General features: G+C 36.9%; 1 protein-coding gene across 5 annotated transcripts in view; it reads left to right on the top strand.

Annotated features, from left to right (window-relative positions):
• The window catches only part of CR1 (complement C3b/C4b receptor 1 (Knops blood group)), a 130,003-nt gene that overhangs the window by 5,005 nt on the left and 104,129 nt on the right, over positions 1–20,869 (top strand). For 4 of the 5 annotated variants that reach the window (XR_005215077.1, XM_037824814.1, XM_037824815.1 and 1 more), the window contains exons 2-3: positions 12,830–13,009; positions 13,659–13,758. Coding sequence is in view for 3 of the 5 variants with exons in the window: in XM_037824814.1 (XP_037680742.1) it covers positions 12,830–13,009; positions 13,659–13,758 (280 nt within the window). In the remaining 2 variants the exon portion in view is untranslated. Of the gene's footprint in view, positions 1–12,829; positions 13,010–13,658; positions 13,759–20,869 lie in introns of those variants that run through there. The other variant, XM_037824816.1, reaches the window with a different exon arrangement.

Genomic DNA, 20,869 nt, shown 5'->3' with positions numbered 1-20,869 from the left:
AGGATATTCATAATCCTGTGTTGAATTCTATATTAGATTCTATATACTGAATTTCTATATAATTTTCTTTATTTTTTAGTTGCTAGGGTATTAGAATAGCTAGAAGGAAAGAACTGAAATCGTGGAAATGTAACCCATACCATCTTTAAAATTTGCTATATAGCTACTTGTTAAATTGTAATTTGAAAGTTATCACCTTTTTGTATATATGTTATATTTTACAGTAAGGAAATAACTGAAACTCTGGTACTGTAACCCATAATATTCTTGGAAATTTCCTATATAACTACTTGATAAATCATACTTTGAAAGTTATCACCTTTTTGCATAAATGTTAAAAATGTTAAGGATACCAGTTACCTTAAAAGAAAGAGTAAAATAATATATAACTAATAGTCTAATAAAAGAAAATAGCAGAATGAAACAATAAATATAATTGATAATAAAAAAGAAGCTCAAGTAGAAAAGAATAAAGAACATAGAAAAGGTGGGAGGAATAAAAAGACAGCTAGTAAGATTTAAGTTTAATCCCAAATATAACAATAATTATAAATGTAAACCGACAACTCCAATGTAAAGACAAAGGTTGTCATATTGCCACATTTCCCAAACCAAATACTGAGTTCTCAGTGGACTCTCAGGGGCACTGTGGGACATTTATAATATTTTTAAAAAAATTTTCAATGGGAACAGAAAAATCTGAGGTAGGAGAAATCCTTCTGGACCACTGGTCAATTCCCATTTCTCCTCCCCTGTACTCAGTCCCATGGGGCTTGGGAGCCACACAGAAGCAGCATGGCCCTGCACCATGGACAGAGACTGTAGACTGAATCACAGCCATTAGTTAGGGCTCCATGCATATCCAGGCACAGGGAATAAGTCTGTGGAGACCCAGGGTAGAAGACAAGCTGCTGAGGCACGCTGCATACAAATGGGATCTTGGAGAAAGAAACAAAAAAGGGAGAGAGACAGCCACAGAAAGTCTGGTAAGAACAGTTATGAGCAATCCAGTTTCAGTCGGCTGGACCATCTGAAGGCAAAATGGACTTTTCTGAATATAGGTTAAGTGAACTAGACCTAAGAGACATATGGATAACATTGTACCCCAAAACAGCAGGATATACATTCTTTTCAAGTGCATATGGATCATTCTCCAGATTAGACACATGTTGGGTCACAAAACAAATCTCAATAAATTTAGAAAGATTGATATCATACAAACCATTTTCTCTGACCATAATGGAATGAAGGTGGAAATCAATAATGGCAGGGAACTGAAAACCCACAAATATATTGAAGTTAAATAAAACTCTCTTAAGCCATCAATGTGTCCAAGAAGGAATTGCAAAGGAAATCAGTAAATACCTTGTCATGAATAAAACAAGAACACAACAAATCAAAACTTACGTGATGTGGCAAAGAAAGTGCTGAGCTGAGCAGAAAATTTATAGCCCTAAATGCTTACATTACAAAAGCAGAAAGAGCTAAAATCAAGGAGCTAACTGCACACCTGGAGGAACCAGAAAAAGAACAGCAAGTTAACTCCAAAGCATGCAGAAGGAAAGAAATAACAAAGATTAGAGCAGAAAGAAATGAAATTGAGAATTAAAAAAGCAATAGAAAAATTAACAAAACCCAAAATTGATTATTTGAAAAGATAAATAAAATGGTCAAAACCTTAGCTAGACTGACAAAGAGGAAAAGAAGAAGCAAATAGAAGCAGAAATGAGAGGGGGTACATTACTACTGACCCCACAAAAATAAAAAGGATCACAAGAGGATTCTATAAACAACTATATGCCAACAAAATAAATAACCTACATGAAATGGACAAATTCCTAGAAACATGTGAACAGCCAACACTGGCTCTACAAGAAATAGAAGACCCAACAGACAATTTACAAGCAAAGAGATTGAATGACCTCATCAAAACCCCCCAAAGAAAATCCCAATGGCTTCACAGATTAATTCTACCAATCATTCCAAGAATTAATACTAATCCTGTTCAAACTCTTCCCAAAAATTGAAGAGTAGGGAATACTACCTACCTATGAGGCCAACATCACCCTAATACCAAAGTCAGATAAAGAAACTTAAAGAAAAGAAAATTACGGACTAATTTCTCTTATGAGTATAGAAGCAAAATCCTTAACAAAATACTTGCCAACCATATCCAATAGCAAGTCGAGAGAATTATAAACCATGAACAAGTGGGTTTTATCCCAGGTGTGCAAGGGTGGTTCAACATAAGGAAATCAATTAATGTAATACATCAGATCAACAAAATGAAGGGGGAAAAACACATGATCATCTCAGATGACATAGAAAAGACATTTGACAAAATCCTTCATCCTTTCTTTTTTTCTTTTTCTTTTTTTTAAATTTTAATTTGAAATAAATTCAGACTTACAGGAACAGTTACAAAAACAATACAGACCCCATACATAGAACTCCAGCATAACCCGACCCCCCCTCCCCCACTATCCCGATCCACCAACTTTAAAATCCTGTCACACCACCATTTCTTTCTTTCCCTCCCTCTCTCCCTCCTTCCCTCCCTCCCTATCTATCATCCATCATCTATTGCTCTGTCCTCTGAACATATGAAAGCAAGCTGCACACATCTTTGAACAAACAATATAATTCACATATACCTTTCCCATGAACAAGAAAATTCTTTTATGCAATCCCATTAGGCACAGCTAAGAAGTTCAAGAAATTCAACATTCATACAAAGCTTACATTCTATATTTCCTTTTTTTTTCTTATGTCCCATCTGTTTCCCTTTGAGCCTCTTCTCCTCCATCCTCAGATCCCATCCAGGATCATCCTTGGCATTTAATTGTCATCTATTTAGACTGTCTTTTTTTTTTTCAATTGTGGAACATATATACAGCCTAACTCTTCCCATTCCACCCCCTCCCTAGCATTCCATTAGTGGGATTAATCACATTTAGAATGTTGCAATGCTATCACCTTCCCACCATCCATTACTAAAAATTTCCCTTCACCCCAAACAGAAACCCTACACTCATTTCTTAACTCCCCATTGCCCCTTCCCCCACTTTTCGGAACCCCTACTCTACTATTCATCTCTATGGTTATATTCTCTGATGTTTTCTTTGTGTTTACCATGGGGCTTAAATTTAACCTCTTAAATCTATAACAATCTTGTTTTTCTTTGATATCAACTTGACTTCAATAGGACACATTAAACTATGTTCCTATACTCCATCATTCCCCCACCTTTATGTAGTTCTTGTCAAAAATTACATATTTTACATTGAGTCCAAAACCGCTGATTTATCATTACAGTTTATGTATTTTAGATCCTATAGGAAGTAAATAGTAGAGTTACAATTCAAAAATACAGTAGTATTGGTATTTGTATTTACCATGTGATCTTTACTGGAAATCTTTATTTCTTCATGTAGTTTCAGTCAATTGTTTAGTGTCCCTTCCTTTCAGCCTGCTCAACTCTCTTTAGCATTTTTTATAGGACTGATCTACTGGTGATGAAGTCCCTCAGCTTTTGATTATCCAGGAATGTTTTCATCTCCCCCTCATTTTTACCATCCAGGTGTTTGTGAATTCTCCAAGTCTCTGATGGCTATTGACTTCTATTTGAATTCCATTGTGGTTGGAGAGTGTGCTTTAAACAAATTCATTTTTTTTTAATTTATTGAGGCTTGTTTTATGTCCCAGCATATGGTCCATTCTGGAGAAAGATCTTGTGATCACTAGAGAAGATTTTGTCTCCCAGTGACCTGGGATGTAATGTTCTATATATGTCTGTTGAAATTCTCTATATCTCTTTCTCCTTTCTTTGTTTCTCTGTTGGTAGTGCTCCCTTTAGTATCTGAAGTAGGGCAGGTCTTTTATTAGCAAAATCTCTCAGCATTTGTTTGTCTGAAAAATTTAAGCTCTCCCTCAAATTTGAAGGAGAGTTTTGCTGGATAAAGTATTCTTGGTTAGAGATTTTTCTCTCTCAGAATTTTTAATGTGTCATGCCACTGCCTTCTCATCTCCATGGTGGCTGCTGAGTAGTCACTACTTAGTCTTATGTTGTTTCCTTTGTATGTGGTGAATTGCTTTTCTCTTGCTGCTTTCAGAACTTGCTCCTACTCTTTAGTGTTTGACAGTCTGATCAGAATATGTCTTGGAGTGGGTTTATTTGTATTTATTCTATTTGGAGTATGCTGGGCATTTATGCTTTGTGTATTTATATTGTGTAGAAGGTTTGGGAAGTTTTCCCCAACAACTTCTTTGAATACTCTTTCCAGACCTTTGCCTTTCTCTTCCCCTTCTGGGACACCAATGTGTCTTAAATTTGGATGTTTTATTTCATCTATCATATCCCTGAGATCCGTTTTGATTTTTTCAATTTTTTCCCCATTCTTTCTTTTATTCTTTCATTTTTTCATTCTGTGGTCCTCAAGGAGGCTGAGTTGTTGTTCAGCTTCCTCTAATCTTGTATTAGGAGTATCCAGAATCTTTTTAATTTGGTCTACAGTTTCTTTTATTTCCATAAGATCATCTATTTTTTTATTTACCCTTGTAATTTCTTCTTTATGCTCTTCTAGGGTCTTCTTTATGTCCTTTATATCCTGTGCCATGCTCTCATTGTCTATATTTAGTTCTTTGATTAATTGCACCAAGTACTGTGTGTCTTCTGATCTTTTGATTTGGGTGTTTGGGTTTGAGTTCTCCATATCATCTGGTTTTATCATATGCATTAAGATTTTCTGTTGTTTTTGGCCTCTTGGCATTTGCTTTACTTGATCTCTAATTTGTCAGAACTACAGCTTGGTGGTGTACACTTTCTCTGACTAAGCAGCAGATGGCGTCCGTGAGTCACCTATTCCCATCAAGTCAGTTCTCCCCAACTTTGTCTTTGTGATGTGTGGGGATCTGATTCTTGTGGGGTTCAATTGGTGCACTAAATTTGGGTGCGTTGTTGATGCTGTCTGCCCCGAATATGAGGTATGTCTGGGTGGTTAGGGAGGCAGGGCAGCTTTAATAATCAAACCTCCCAGATGTTCCCAGAGATTTAATGCTGTTGCAAGAGCCTAAGCCTTCATTTCAGTCTTGCCACAGATTGTCTCTGCCACTGACCCACAAGACCTTGGTATTGGCATAGGGCCCCTAGGATTTCCGAGTGGGTCCCCCTTCCCAGCTGTGCTCTTCCAGAACCTCTGCTGAGGGAGGGCCGCGCCACATCACAAGTGTGCGCCAGCCCACCAGGGAAGCCCTGAGTCGCTGGACCATGCAGGGGCACTACCAGCCCGCTTCAAAGATGGTTGAATGGGACATGTTAACTTCCCCCTTTTTGCACAGCTCCGCCCTCCCTGCTCTGGGACAATCATCCATGGGTGCACTGAAGGCCACTGTCCACGGCCAGTGTTGTGGAGTGTGCACGGTGCTGCAGGAAAGACTCCCTGTCACACTGGGTTTCTTGGCACGGCTCTGAGCTGTGGGTCTGGCAGCGGGCAGTAGTGTCACCAGCCCGCTGGGGAGATGGCTGCAAGGGGTGCGTTTTTTTTCTCCCCTCTGCTCCCCTAGTCCCGAGACAATCAGCAGTGGGTGTGGGAAGGGGTATCCTCCACGCCAGACACTGAGGCATTGGCCCAGCCCACTCCCACAGTGCTTCACTGCGTGGCTCTCCCTGTTGTATACACAGCTGCTCCCGGGCTTTTTTTTTTTAAGGAACTAGTCCATCTCCAAATGCCAGCCCACTGTTTCCCCACACCACAGTGTGGCCACTGGACTTTCAGCTGGCTCACTCACTCATTTCAGAATGCAGACTCCCAGTTTCACCAAATGTGCAGTCCCTGTGGATTTAGCAGACCTTGTCTGGCTGGTGCATCACTGGAACTAGTGTTCTGGGTCACTTTCTGGTTTTTATCTAGTATTTTTCATGGAGGTGTTTTTTTGTCCTGTCTCATCTAGCCACCATCTTAGGTTTTCCCCCATCATCCTTTCTTAATGAAAACACTTCAAACATAAGGAATAGAAGGAAACTTCATAAACATGATAAAAGGTATAGATGAAAAACCCACTGCTAACATCACACACGATAGCGAAATACTGAAAGCTTTCCCTCCAAGATCTGGAACAAGGCAAGGATGCCCAATTTCACAACTGTTGTTCAACATTGTACTGGAAATTTTAGCCAGAGCAATTAGGCAAGAAAAAGAAATAAAAGACATCCAAATTTGAAGGAAAGTAGTAAAACTTTCACTATTTGCAGAAGACATGATCCTGTATATGCAAAGTCCCCCAAAATCAACAATGGAGCTACTAAAACTCATAAGTGAATACAGCAAAGTGGTGGGGTACAAGATCAACATGCAAAAATCAGTAGTGTTTCTATACACTAGTATTGAGCAATATGAGGAGGAAATTTAAAAATTTTTCATTTACAATATGTGCCAGTTTAAATGTATTATGTTTCCCCAAATGCCATTATCTTTGATGCAGTCTTGTGTGGACAGATGTATTAGTGTTGATTAGATTGTAATTCTTTGAGTGATTCCACAGAGATGTAACCCACCCAACTGTAGGTGATAACTCTGATTAAATAATTTCCATGGAGATGTGGCCCTGCCCATTCAGCATGGGCTTTGATTAGTTTACTAGAGCAGCATATAAGCTCAGACAGGAGTGAGCTTGCTACAGCTACATTTTGAAGAGGAGCTGCTGCCTAGAGAGGAACATCCTGGGAGAAAGCCATTTTGAAACCAGAACTCTGGAGCAGATGCCAGCCACGTGACTTCCCAGCCAACAGAGGTTTTCCAGATGCCACTGGCCACCCTCCAGTGAAGCTATCTGATTGTTGATGCCTTATCTTGGATACTTTCTGGCCTTAAGACTGTAACTATGTAACCAAATAAACCCCCTTTATAAAAGCCAATCCATTTCTGGTGTTTTGTGAAAAGGCAGCATTAGCAAACCAGAACACAATAGCAACTAAAAGACTCAAAAATCTAGGAATAAATTTAAACAAAGATGTAAAGAACTTGTACACAGAACACTATGAAACACTGCTAGGAGAAATCAAAGACCTAGATAAATGGAAGGACATTGCATATTCATGAATTGGAAGACTAAATATCATTAAGATGTCAATTCTACCCAAAGTAGTTTACAGATTCAATGCAATCCCAATCAGAATTCCAGCCTACTTTGCAGAAATGGAAAACCCAATTATCAAATTTATATGGAAGGGTAAGGAGCCCTGAATATCCAAAAACATCTAGAAAAAGAACAAAGTTGGAGGACTCACGCTTCCTAACTTTAAAGCATATTTCAAAGCTACAGTGGTCAAAACAGCATGGTACTAATTCAAAGAGAAACATATTGACCAATGGTATAGAATTGAGAGTTCAGAAATAGATGCTAAGATCTATGGCCTATTGAATTTGTCATGCACACAACTGGGAAAGAATAGCATCTTCAACAAATGGTGCTGAGAGAACTGAATACCTATATGTAAAAGAATGAAAGAGGACTCCTGTCTGATACTGTATACAAAAATTAACTCAAAATGGATCAAAGACCTTAATATATGAGCCAGGACTATAAAACTCCTAGAAGAAAATATAGGCAAGCATCTTCAGGACCTTGTTTTAGGGAATGGTTTCTTAGACTTTACAGACAAAGCACAAGCAACAGAAGAAAAAATGGATAAATAGGAACCCATCAAAATTGAAAACTTTTGTACATCCAAGGATGTTATCATGAAAGTAAAAAAAGCAATCTACTCAATGGGAGAAAATATTTGGAAACCACATATCCAATAAAAGTTTAATATCCAGAATAGATGAAGAAATCCTACATCTCAACACAGAAAAAAAAAAACCCAATTAAAAAAATAGGCAAAAGACTTGAATAGACATTTCTCTGAAGAGGATATATGAATGTCTAAAAAGGATATGAAAAGATGATCAACATCATTAGCTGTTAGGGAAATACAAATCAAAACCACAATGGTATATCATTTCACACCCACCAGAATGACTATGACTTAAAAAAAAAAACAAAAAATTACATGTGTTGGAAAGGATGTGGAGAAATAGGAATACTCATTAATTGCTAGTGGGATTGCAAAATGGTGCAGCTTCTGTGGTAGACAATTTGGCAGTTCTCCAAGAAGCTAAGTATTGAATTACCACATGACCCAGCAATTCCGCCTCTAGGTATACAACCAAAAGAATTGAAAGCAAGGACTCAGATATTTGCACATTGATGTTCATAGTTGCATTGTTTACAATTGCCAAAAATGGAAGCAATCCAGTGTCCATCAATTGATGAATGGAAAAACAAAATGTGATATATACACAGGTGCTGGTTTGGATCTACTATATCCCCCAGAAAAGCCATGTTCTTTTAATTCAATCCTGTAAGGACAGACTTATTGTGGGCGGGATCTTTTGACTAGGATGTTCCATGGAGGTGTGACCCCACCTACTCAAAGTGGGTCTTAATTAGTTTACTGGTGTCCTCTATGAGGGGGTAAATAGATGCTTAGAGAGAAAACACCCAAAGACATTTTGGAGATGCAGGCAGGAAGATGTTTGATGATGCTAAGGTAAGAGATAAAGCCCAGAGTTTACCCAGAGAAGCTAAGTGATAATCCACAGACACTTAAAGAGAAAGCCACTGGAATCAGAAGCTGAAAGCAACACAACCTGGGAACAAAGGACAAACAGACACCAGCCACATGCCTTCCCAGCTGACAAAGGTCATTGGCCTTTCTTCAGTGAAGGTATCCTCTTGTTGATGCCTTAGTTTGGACACTTTTATGGTCTTAGAACATTAAATTTGTAGCCTTATAAAAGCCAATCCATTTCTGGTATTTTGCATTCTGTCAGCTATTGAAACCGGAACATACAATGGACTATTATTCAGCTGTAAAAAGGAATGAAGTCTTATTGCATGCAACAATGTGGATTAATCTTGAGGACATTACACTGAGTGAAATAAGCTAGGCACAAAAGGACAAATGTCATATGAGCTCACTGATATGAACTAATTATAAGCTAACTCAGAGATATAATCTAAAATATCAGTTACCAGGGGATAGATTAGGGTAGAGAATGGAGAGCTGATGCTTAATTTGTACAAAATTCTATTTACATTGATTGTAAAGGTTTGGAAATGGATGGTTTGCTGGTTTGAAGCTGTTATGTACACCAAAAAAGACCATGTTCTTTTAATCCATTCCTGTGGGTACAGATCTGTTGTGGGAGGGACCTTTTGGTTAGGTTATTTCAATTGAGAATTCATTCAAGGTGGGTGGGTCTTAATCCTTTACTGGAGTCTTTTGTGAGAGGATAAAAGACAGGAAAAAACCATAGAACTCAGAAGCACCCAGAGACAGCTGAGAGAGAAAAGCCCTGAAAATGCTAACAAGGACCCACAGAAGCTCACAGAGGAGGCCACAGGAACCGGGAGCTGAAAGCAATGAAACCTGGGAGTGAAGGACCAGCAGATGCTGGCCATATGCATTGCTATCTGACACAGGAACCCCAGATGCCAGCATTCTTTCTTCAGAGAAGGTATCATCATCTTGATGCCTTAATTTCTACATTTTCATGGACTGAGAAAGTTAATAAAGTCCTATTGTAAAAGTAAACCCATTTCTGGTATATTGCATTCCAGCAGCTTTAGCAAACTATAACAGATGGTGATGATAGTAGCACATTATTGTGAGTGTAAATAACAGTGCTGATCTATGTACATGAATGTGGTTGCAAGGAAAAGTTTGGGGTTGTTTATGTTACTAGAATGAAAGTTAGAAGAGAAAACATGGAACTGTATAACACAATGAACAATGAACCCTGTTGTGGATGCTGTACTGTGATTAATATCTCAAGTATAGGAATGTTCTTTCATGAATTATAACAGAAGTACAATATTGTTACAGGGTGTTAATAACAGAGTGGCTTGAGAAAAAAATACACCTACTGCTAAAATATGGTCTACAGTTAATAGCAGTATTTCAATACTCTTTCATCAATTGTAACAAAGGTACCACACTAATGCAAAATGTCAACAGTAGGGGGATATCTTGGAACACTATTTTTTGCATGACTTTTCTGTAAACCTATGTTTCAGTGCTGAAACTGCTGAAATGCAAAAAACCAGAAATGGATTGGCTTTTACAATGGGGTTTATTAGTTCACAAATTTACAGTTCTAAGGCCATGAAAATGTTCCAATTAAGTCATTAATAAGATGCTACCTTCTCTGAAGAAAGGCCAATGCCACCTGGGGTTCTTCTGTCACATGAGAAGGCACATGGCCAGAGTCTGCTGGACCTCTCCTGGGGTTAGCTTCTCATTTCTGTTGCTTTCTCCAAAATGTCTCTGGGCTTCTGTCTCAGCTTCTCTCTCTCAGCTCCTGTGCATCCTTGCTTATTTCTCCCAGGGCATTTCTCTCTAAGTGCCTGTGGGTCCTCTCTTAGCTTCTCCAGGGCAAACTCTGGGCTTCATCTCTTAGCTTAGCATATCCAAACATCTTTTTGTCCACATCTCCAAGCGTCTGGGTCTGTGATGGTTATGAGCTCAGCGTCTCTCTGCCTCAGCTCTCTTAAGGACTCCAGTAAACTAAGTAAGACCAACCTTGAATGGGTGGGGTCACATCTCCATGGAAACAGTCTAATCAAAAGATCCCACCCACAATAGGCTTGCCCCCACAAGACTGGATTAAAAGAACATGATTTTTCTGGGGTACATAATAGATTCAAACCAGCACAACCTCTAACATCTCTAATTTAAAAATAGCAATAATAATTAAAAATAAATATTATGCTAAGTGAGAGAAACCAGAAACAAAGGAAGGAAGGAAGGGAGAGAGGGAGGGAGGGAGGGAGGAAGGAAAAAAAGAAAGACTCTAAGGGCTCTGTGAGTTGAGTAAGTTTGGGGACTTCTATCATACTAAATTAAAAATAAAACTATATGGTGCATGGAAAAGAGACAGGATATATATATATATATATATATTCAGAAACAGAGTGGATGAATATAAAATACTGGAAAAAATATCATGCAAAAATCTAACAAAAAGGAAGCTGGTTTGGCAAATATTGCACTATGACAATCTTTACATTAAAATTAGCATTGTGTGTTTACATTTAATATAATTATTAGCATATTAGGGGTTAAATCTACCATCTTACTATTTGTTCTTTATTTACCCTAAAACAAAGTAGACAAAGTAGAATTTGAGGCAAGATTAACTACTAGATATAAAGAGATATGTTTTATATTGATAAAAACATCAATCTACCACAAAATAAAGCAATTTAAATTTACATGAGCCTCATAACATAGCCTCAAAATATACAAGTGAAACATTTACAGAATTTGAAGAAGAAATTGACAAATGTATAATGAAATGGAATGTTTTAACACAAACTTCTAGTATCTGGCAAGATAAACAGACACCCCCCCCCAAATCAATAAGTATCTAGATGATTTGAACAAATATAATTAACAAACCAGCCCTCTCTGACCCAGACAGAACACTGCACTCAACTACTGCAGAACATACAGTTTTTACAAATACACAGAATCCAGTTACCACAGCTGACCATATGCTGGGTCATAAAATAAGCCTCAACCAATTTCAAAGGTTAAGATTATACAGAATATATTCATAAACATGTTGAAATTAATATAGAAATCGATAATAAATATACAACTAAAAAAATCCACAAATGTTTGTAACTCATGCGAAACACTTTAAAATAACTGTGGGACAGTTGAGAAATCATGATGGCAATTATAAAAAGTTTTGAACTGAAAAAAGAAAATATGACATATATCAAGACTTGTGGGATGTAGCTAATCTATGCTTAGAATAAAATTAATAGTCTTACACCCTTATTTTAGAAAATATGCAAAGCTGAAAAATAAAATACCTAAGTAATCATTTCAAGAAGCTTAAAATAAATAACAGGATAATAAACTCAAAGAAAGTAGCAAGAACATAAAAATAAAGACATAAGCAGAATCACCAAAGCCGAAATTTGGTTCCTTGAAGACCAATAAATTGATCACCTCTGGCCTCAATCTACCTTCCATAATTTGAATTGATTAGTGGCAAATGTAGGCAGAAAAACCAAAAGAGAAAATATTTCCAAACTAAAACAAAATCATATTATTTAGGCAAATATTTTTTTCTTAATTACATATTATTTGACTCTAACTGGTATCTGTATTCCTTTCACTTAAACCTACTAGGCCTTGAGGGGAAGTGATTGAGCCTAGTATTTAATTCAATATATGCATCAGAAAATATGTGCTTTCATCAAGGGAAGTGTAGCTCAAGATGTCGGGTCTCTGTTTTGTCCTTGTGTTGAAATGATGGACTTGGCAACACACTTACAACTAGGGCCACTGCTGTCAAGGGCCACAGAGGAGGCTTGTAAAGTCTTCTCACAAGCCTGTCAGGTCTGGGTGGATGAGTGTGAAGATGGATGGTGAAGCACACGAGTACAGAGAACAATAAATGAGGATGGGATGGATGAAGCCTGAGCACAGGCACTTTCCCATTGACTAAAATTTGATTTGAAGCTACGAAGTGGAGTTTTCCCTTCAGTAAAAGACCAGATATAGCTTAATTGCCTTCAAAACAGCAAGGAAATTTTTATAAGCGGATGCTGATAAAACTCTAAGATAGCTATAGTCCTTTTGCCATTATTAAAGTGTTCTTTGTCTTTTTTAGTCACATCTGTGAAGTTATTACATCTCTGAAGTATTTTGGAGAGAAAGAGGAAGTGGGGTAGCACTTAACTTTGGTGGTGCTGTGGTTTTGGCTTCCAGGTCAATGCAAGGCCCCAGCACAGTTTCCATTTGCCAGGCCTACAAATGTGATTGACGAGTCTGAGTTTCCCATCGGGACAGCTCTGAGGTATGAATGCCGCCCTGGGTACTTCAGGATGTCGTTCTCTATCACCTGCCAGGAAAACCTAGACTGGTCAAGTGCCGAAAACAAGTGTAAACGTGAGTAACTCTGAAGTAGGAGCTTCTCTGTGTCAAGCATCTGTAGGATCTGATTCAATTTGTTGAAATTTTGGAACTAAGACATAAAAGACTTAAAAATTTGTCCAAGGTATATAGTACATGTGAGAGTTCTTCTTGCAGATCCTGTCTTCTTACTGCTTTGAGTTCCTGGCATCTTGATTACAAGTTCATTTCATGAGCAATGGCCATCACAAAGCAGGATTGTGAATCCCCAATCACTAAAATCTCCTGTTTTAATGGCCGAAGTTGAGTAATGAATGACTCAGAACAGGAAAGAAAGTATATCTTTATAATGTGGTAGGGAGAAAATCCAAGGTTTAGAGACCTTTGAATAACACTTATTGAATTACAGAGGATAGTACTTTGGTCATAAATAAATTTTTCCTTTTACCAGGAAGCATAAAGTGAGGACAGGACAGATTTGGAGGGGATGTATTTTTGAATGTGATACTTAATAGGTGGCTAACCCTGCAGCAGTCTAGCGAGCTTCCTCAAGGTGGCACATTCTGTGGAACCATCAGAACTAGAGACGCTCTTCAGTAAACAGCCATTAGGTTGATATTTTACACATCAACAGAAATTCAGAGTATTCTATGTACAGTCTCAATATTCTGCTTCTTTCCCATAGGTAAATCATGTGGAACTCCTTCAGAACCCATCAATGGCGTGATGTATGTAAACACAGATGTCCGATTTGGATCAACTGTTAATTACACTTGTAATGAAGGGTGAGTTGGAAGTTGCATTGTTTGAAATGTCAATTTTAGAGTCGCCATACCAATAGGAGAGCTAGACTACCTATTCATTAAAAAATAGCAATAAGATTTCTAAATAGAGATGGTGGCTTGAATTCAGTCATTTAACTCCCCTTGAAAGACTAAACAAATATTTTTAAAAATAGGAAAAACCTTTATCCATGCTGAAAACTAGGGGATGGGGTCATGCCATATTAATGTACCTAAAACCAAGTGAGGAGTTCACCAGATGGGAAGGAACAGCTCTCCAAAGGAGCAAATGAAACAAAACACAAGTTGACCCATGCAAGTGTCCTTACCTCAAAGCAATGAGAGCTGGAGATGGATGGTGGATGGGAGAGAATTGAGAACCACGGAGTTGTTTGGGGTCATGGAGCGAATGTGGTGAACAAGCACATCTTGATTGTCATGGCACCTCTCCTGAGTGTGACGGGCAAAGTGAAAGCACAGGAATCTTGCTATGGGGCTTACTCTTGGCTTATCTTTGGGGGAGACAACCAATCTAGGAAAGAAGTGCTTATATAAGAACTTTATATCTTTATTTTTACTTTTTTTTTTATTAATTGTTGCTTACTTACAGTACACAGAAAATGATACAACATTGAAATAACAAAAATAGCAATAAAAGGAACTTCAATGTAAGACCACCACCTTTACAAGCATTTCTAGTTCCTTTGAGGCATCCTGTGAATCCCTCCCAATTTCCATTCCCCTGCTTCCTTCATAAGCAACTACCATCCTGAATTTTGTATTTTTCATGCCCTTGCATTTCTTTACCATTTCTTCCCACACATAAGCTTAATCCATATAGTTTTAGCTTTACATGTTTTTGAATTGTATATAAATGGCATGATTTTATATTTACTTTCTGCAACTTCTGTTTTCATTTTAATTTTTTATGACATTCATCCATGTGGTTGTGGTTAATTCATTTTCAACTTCTGAATGGCATTCCCTTACATGAATATACTACAATTTATTCATTTGTTCTTATGTTGTTTATTAGATATTTCCATTGTTTCTAGTTTTGTTTTTTTTTTTTTTTTTGCACTGTTTTGTGTTTGCTACTATAAGCATTCCTAATATAAACATACTTATACATGTTCCCTAGTGCACATGTGCAAATATTTCTCTAGGGCAATGGTTTTCAAACTCTATTTTACCATGACCCACAGCTAAGAAATACATTTCTAAGCACATACAAACCTATACACATACACCCAAACATACACATCACACACACACTTATATAATGTAAAATTGGCACAAATGCTTTATCTACTGCTAATCAACATTATACTGGAGGTTTCAGCAAGGGCAATTAGACAAGTAAGGGAAATAAAAGGCATCCAGATTGGAAGGAAGAAATACAACAGTCTCTACTTGCAGAAGACATGATCTTTTATATTGAAAATCTTAAGGAACACACACACATAATAAAACTATTAGAGCTAATAAAAGCTCAGCAAGGTTGTAGGATACAAAATCAATATATAAAACTGAATTGCATTTTATACTCTAACAGTGAACAATCCAAAAACAAATTTAGAAAAAATTCCACTTATGATAGCATCAAAAATAAAATACTTAGTAATTAATTTAATCAAAGAAGTTCAAGACTATGCATTGAAAACTATAAAACATCACTGAAATAAAATTAAAGAAGACCTAAATAAATGGAAACACATTCTGTGTTCATGTATTAGAAGACATAATATTGTCAAGATGGCAATACTCCCCAATTTGATCTACAGATTCAATATAATCTCTACCAAAATCCCAAAATCCCAATATCCTTTTGCAGAAATTGACTGATCCTAAAATTAATATGAAAGTATAAGAGACCCAGAATAGCCAAAAAATCTTGCAAAATAATTCCCCAATTTCACAACTTACTACAAGGCTACAGTAATCAGGACTATGTGGTATTGACATAAGGATTGAATATAGGTTAATGGAATAGAATTGAGAATCCAGAAGTATACCTATACACTTATTACAAATTGATACTTGACAAGGGTGCCAAGAAAGACCAGAGGTGCTGGCACTTTAAAACTCTTAGAAGAAAACTTGGATTATGCAATGGCTGCCTAGATATAGTACCAAAAGCACAGGCAACCAAAGGAAAAATAGGTAAATTGGACTTTGTCAAAATTAAAAGCTTTTGCACTTTAAAGGAGGCTATCAAGAAAGTGAAAAGACATCCCACAGAACAGGAGAAAATATTTGCAACTCATAGATCTGATAGGGTCTAGTATTCAGAAAACATAAAAACTCTTACAATTCAACAATAAAAAGACAAATAACCCAGTTAAAATGGGCAAAGGATTTGAATAGACATTTCTCCAAAAGAAATATACAAATGGCTAATAAGCACATGAAAAGACGCTCAACATCATATTAGGGAAATGTAAATCAAAACCACAATGAGATACCACTTTACACCTACTAGAATAGCTATAACCTAAAAAACAGACAATAAAAAGTGTTCATGAGGATTGGAAGAAATTGGAGCCCTCATACATTGCTGATGAGAATGTAAAGCAGTGCAGTCACTGTGGAAAACATGTTGACAGTTCCTCAAAAAGTCAACCATGGAGTTACCATATGACCAAGAAATTTCACCCTAGGTATATACTCAAGAAAACTGAAAACATATGTCCATTACAAAAACATGTACACAAATTTTATAACAGCATTAGTCATAATAGCAAAAAAGTGGAAACAATCTAAATGTCTATCAATTGATGAATGGATAATCATAATATGGTATATTCATATAATAGAATATTATCCAACCATAAAAAAGAAATGAAGTACTGATACATGCTACAACATGAATGACCTTTGAAAACATCATGCTAAATGAAAGAAGACAGACACGAAAGGTATTGTGGGATTCCATTCATATGAAATGTGATAGGGGTTGGGACAGGAGACACTGGGAAGTGACTGCTAATGGATATAGGGTTCCTTTTGGGGGTGATGAAAACGTTCAGGAATTAGATAATGATGATGGTTGCAAATACCTTGTGAATATACTAAAACTCTTTGAATTGTACACTTTAAAAGGATGAATTTTACAGTATGTGAATTATATCTCAATGAAAACATGTTAAACACGTTGCAAAATACCTACCCTTACTACACAAAACACTCTTATTTTCATTCTACTGCATTCCATTTTTTATATGCTACTTAAAATCTGCCATGTTGATAACTGACAATCAATTGCCCATTGTATTCCCATACAAATTTTGATCAGCATTACAATAAAATTCTACATCAATTTGCAGAGAATTTATAACATTATAATACTGTGTCTTCCAAACCATGCATAATCTATTTAGGTCTTCTTGCATGATGCCTTGTTCCTTTTCTTTGTTTTTCTTGCCTTACTGTACTGGCTGTGATCTCCACTATCATGTTATGCTGATAGAGGGCAGGTTTGTCTCATTCTCAATCCCAAAAGGAAAAGCTTTCAGTGGCATAACATTAAATTTGATGATTGCTTTAGAGTTTCTCTATGGATCTAGCAAATCAGGAATAGAACCCAATGAAAGAAACCCAATGAAACTTTTATCATGAATGAGTTCTGAACTTTTTTAAACTATATTTTTGGCTTCCTTATAGAAGATAATGAATGTATTATCTCCTTTAATCTGTTAATGTGGTAAATTACGTGACCAGATAAAACATTTGATTTATGATATGAGCAATTTGGTCTGTAATTACAATAAATATTTTCCATATATTTCTAGATTTAGTTGATCATATTTTGCTTCTGAATTTTTCTTTTATGTTTGTGAGAACTACAGGCCTAACAATTTCCCCTTCTCATTCTGTCCCTGTCTGGCTTTAGAATTGGATTATTTATCCTTTTAATATGAAGAAAGTGTGTTTATTTTATTCTGTTTTCTAGAACTTTTTGTATAAGACTGGAATCATTTTTTCCTATAACGTTTTGCTAGAGTCCACTTGTAAAACCACCTGGATCAATATTTTCTTTTGGAGAAAAGTTTTAATAGCTGACATATTTGATGATTATAAAATGATTAAGGTTTTCTCTTTCTTCATAAACAAATTTTTATATTTTTCTAAATTTTTTTTTCATTTAAGTCTTCAAAGTAGCATAAAATTATCTTTCTAATTCTATGGTTAAGGCCCTTTTTTCATTTTACTATTATACTCTTTTGTCTTGCCTTTTTTCTTAATCCATTTTGTCAGTCGACTGTAGAAGTCATTTTTAAGAACCCCTTGGCTTTTTTTAATCTTCTGTATCATATGTTTACTTTCTGCTGCATTCATTTCTGCTTTTAACTATTTTCTTCCATCTGCTTTTGCTGCACTCTAGTCTCATGTTCATTTTCTAATTTCTTTGCTCATTAACTTTTTTTTTTTTCATTTTTATTGAGATTGTTCAGATACCATACAATTATCCAAAGATCCAAAGTGTACAATCACTTGCCCCTGGGTACCCTCATACAGCTGTGCATCCATCACACTTAATTTTTGTTCAATTTTTAGAAACTTTCCATTACTCCAGACAAGAAATAAAGTGAAAGATGAAAAAAGAAAAAAAGAAAAGGAAACTCTAATCCTCCCCTATCCCTAACCAACCCCCCTCAATTGTTGACTCGTAGTATTGATATAGTACATTTGTTACTGTTTATGAAAAAATGTTGAAATACTACTAACTGTAGTATATAGTTTGTAATAGGTATATAGTTCTTCCCTATATGCCCCTCTATTATTAACTTCTAATTGTATTGTCATACATTTGTTCTGGTTCATGGAAGTGATTTCTAGTATTTGTACAGTTGATCATGGACATTGCCCACCATAGGATTCAGTTTTATACATTCCCATCTTTTGACCTCCAACTTTCCTTCTGGTGACATATATGACTCTGAGCTTCCCCTTTCCACCTCATTTACACACCATTCGGCGCTGTTAGTTATTCTCACATCTTGCTACCAACACCCCTGTTCATTACCAAACATTTAAGTTCATCCTAATTGAACATTCTGCTCATACTAAGCAACCACTCCCCATTCTTAAGCCTCGTCCTATATCTTGGTACGTTATATTTCATGTCTATGAGTTTACATATTATAATTAGTTCCTATCAGTGAGACCCTGCAATAATTGTCCTAATGTGTCTGGCTTATTTCACTCAGTATATTGCCCTCGAGGTTTTGTCATCAAACCATTGTTTTTTAATATGGTTTTGTTCACTCACCATACATTCCATCCCAAGTAAATAATCGATGGTTTTCTGCATGGTCATACATTTATGTGTTCACCACCTTCACCACTATCTATATAAGGGCATCTACATTTCTTCCACAAGGCAGGAGGGAGAGTCAAAGAAGGTAGAGAGGCAAAAGAAAGAGGAAAAAAAAAGACAGCTAGGAAGCAGCAAAAGGAAAAATAACCTTAAATCAAAGTAGAATAAAGAATCAGACAATACCACCAATGTCAAGTGTCTAACACGCCTCCCCTATCCCCCCCTCTTATCTGCATTCACCTTGGTATATCACCTTTGTTACATTAAAGGAAGCATAATACAATGATTCTATTAGTTACAGTCTCTAGTTTATGCTGATTGCATCCCTCCCCCAATGCCTCCCCATTTTTAACACCTTGCAAGGTTGACATTTGCTTGTTCTCCCTCGTAAAAGAACATATTTGTACATTTTATCACAATTGTTGAATACTCTAGATTTCACCAAGTTACGCAGTCCCAGTCTTTATCTTTCCTCCTTTCTTGTGGTGTCTCACATGCTCCCCACCTTCCTCTTTCAACCGTATTCATAGTTACCTTTGTTCAGTGTACTTACATTGTTGTGCTACCATCTCCCAAAATTGTGTTCCGAACCACACACTCCTGTCTTCTATCACCCTGTAGTGCTCCCTTTAGTATTTCCTGTAGGACAGGTGTCTTGTTCACAAAGTCTCTCATTGTCTGTTTGTCAGAAAATATTTTGAGCTCTCCCTCATATTTGAAGGACAGCTTTGCTGGATACAGGATTCTTGGTTGGTGGTTTTTCTCTTTCAGTATCTTAAATATATCACACCACTTCCTTCTTGCCTCCATGGTTTCTGCTGAGAGATCCGCACATAGTCTTATTAAGCTTCCTTTGTATGTAATGGATTGCTTTTCTCTTGCTGCTTTCAGGATTCTCTCTCTGTCTTTGACATTTGATAATCTGATTATTAAGTGTCTTGGCGTAGGTCTATTCATATCTCTTCTGTTTGGAGTACGCTGCGCTTCTTGGATGTGTAATTTTATGTCTTCCATAAGAGATGGGAAATTTTCATTAATTATTTCCTCTATTATTGCTTCTGCCCCCTTTCCCTTCTCTTCTCCTTCTGGGACACCAATGATATGTACATTATTGTACTTTGTTTCATCCTTGATTTCCCGGAGACGTTGCTCATATTTTTTCATTCTTTTCTCCATCTGCTCCTTTGCGTGTAGGCTTTCAGGTGTTTTGTTCTCCAGTTCCTGAGTGTTTTCTTCTGCCTCTTGAGATCTGCTGTTGTATGTTTCCATTGTGTCTTTCATCTCTTGTGTTGTGCCTTTCATTTCCATAGATTCTACTAGTTGTTTTTTTGAACTTTTGATTTCTGCCGTATACATGTCCAGTGCTTCTTTACAGCCTCTATCTCTTTTGCAATATCTTCTCTAACCTTTTTGAATTGATTTAGCATTAGTTGTTTAAATTCCTGTATCTCAGTTGAAGTGTACGTTTGTTCCTTTGACTGGGCCATAACTTTGTTTTTCTTAGTGTAGCTTGTAATTTTCTGTTGTCTAGGCATGGTTTCCTTGGTTATCCAAATCAGGTTTTCCCAGACCAGAACAGGCTCAGGTCCCAGAGGGAAGAAATATTCAGTATCTGGTTTCCCTGTGGGTGTGTCGTAGAAAATTGCTCCACCCTTTGATGCCTCAGGTCACTGTGCTTTTCTGCCCAGCAGGTGATGCCTGTTAGCCTATAATTCTTGACTGGTGTGAGGAGGTATGGCCGTGTTCCCCCAGGCTCTGGGGTCTGGTTCTGAATGGAAAGGGCCCCACCCCTTT

The sequence above is a fragment of the Choloepus didactylus genome, chromosome 2, assembly GCF_015220235.1.
Source record: "Choloepus didactylus isolate mChoDid1 chromosome 2, mChoDid1.pri, whole genome shotgun sequence".
Lineage (NCBI taxonomy): Eukaryota > Metazoa > Chordata > Mammalia > Pilosa > Megalonychidae > Choloepus > Choloepus didactylus.
This window is presented reverse-complemented; position numbering and strand designations above follow the sequence as displayed.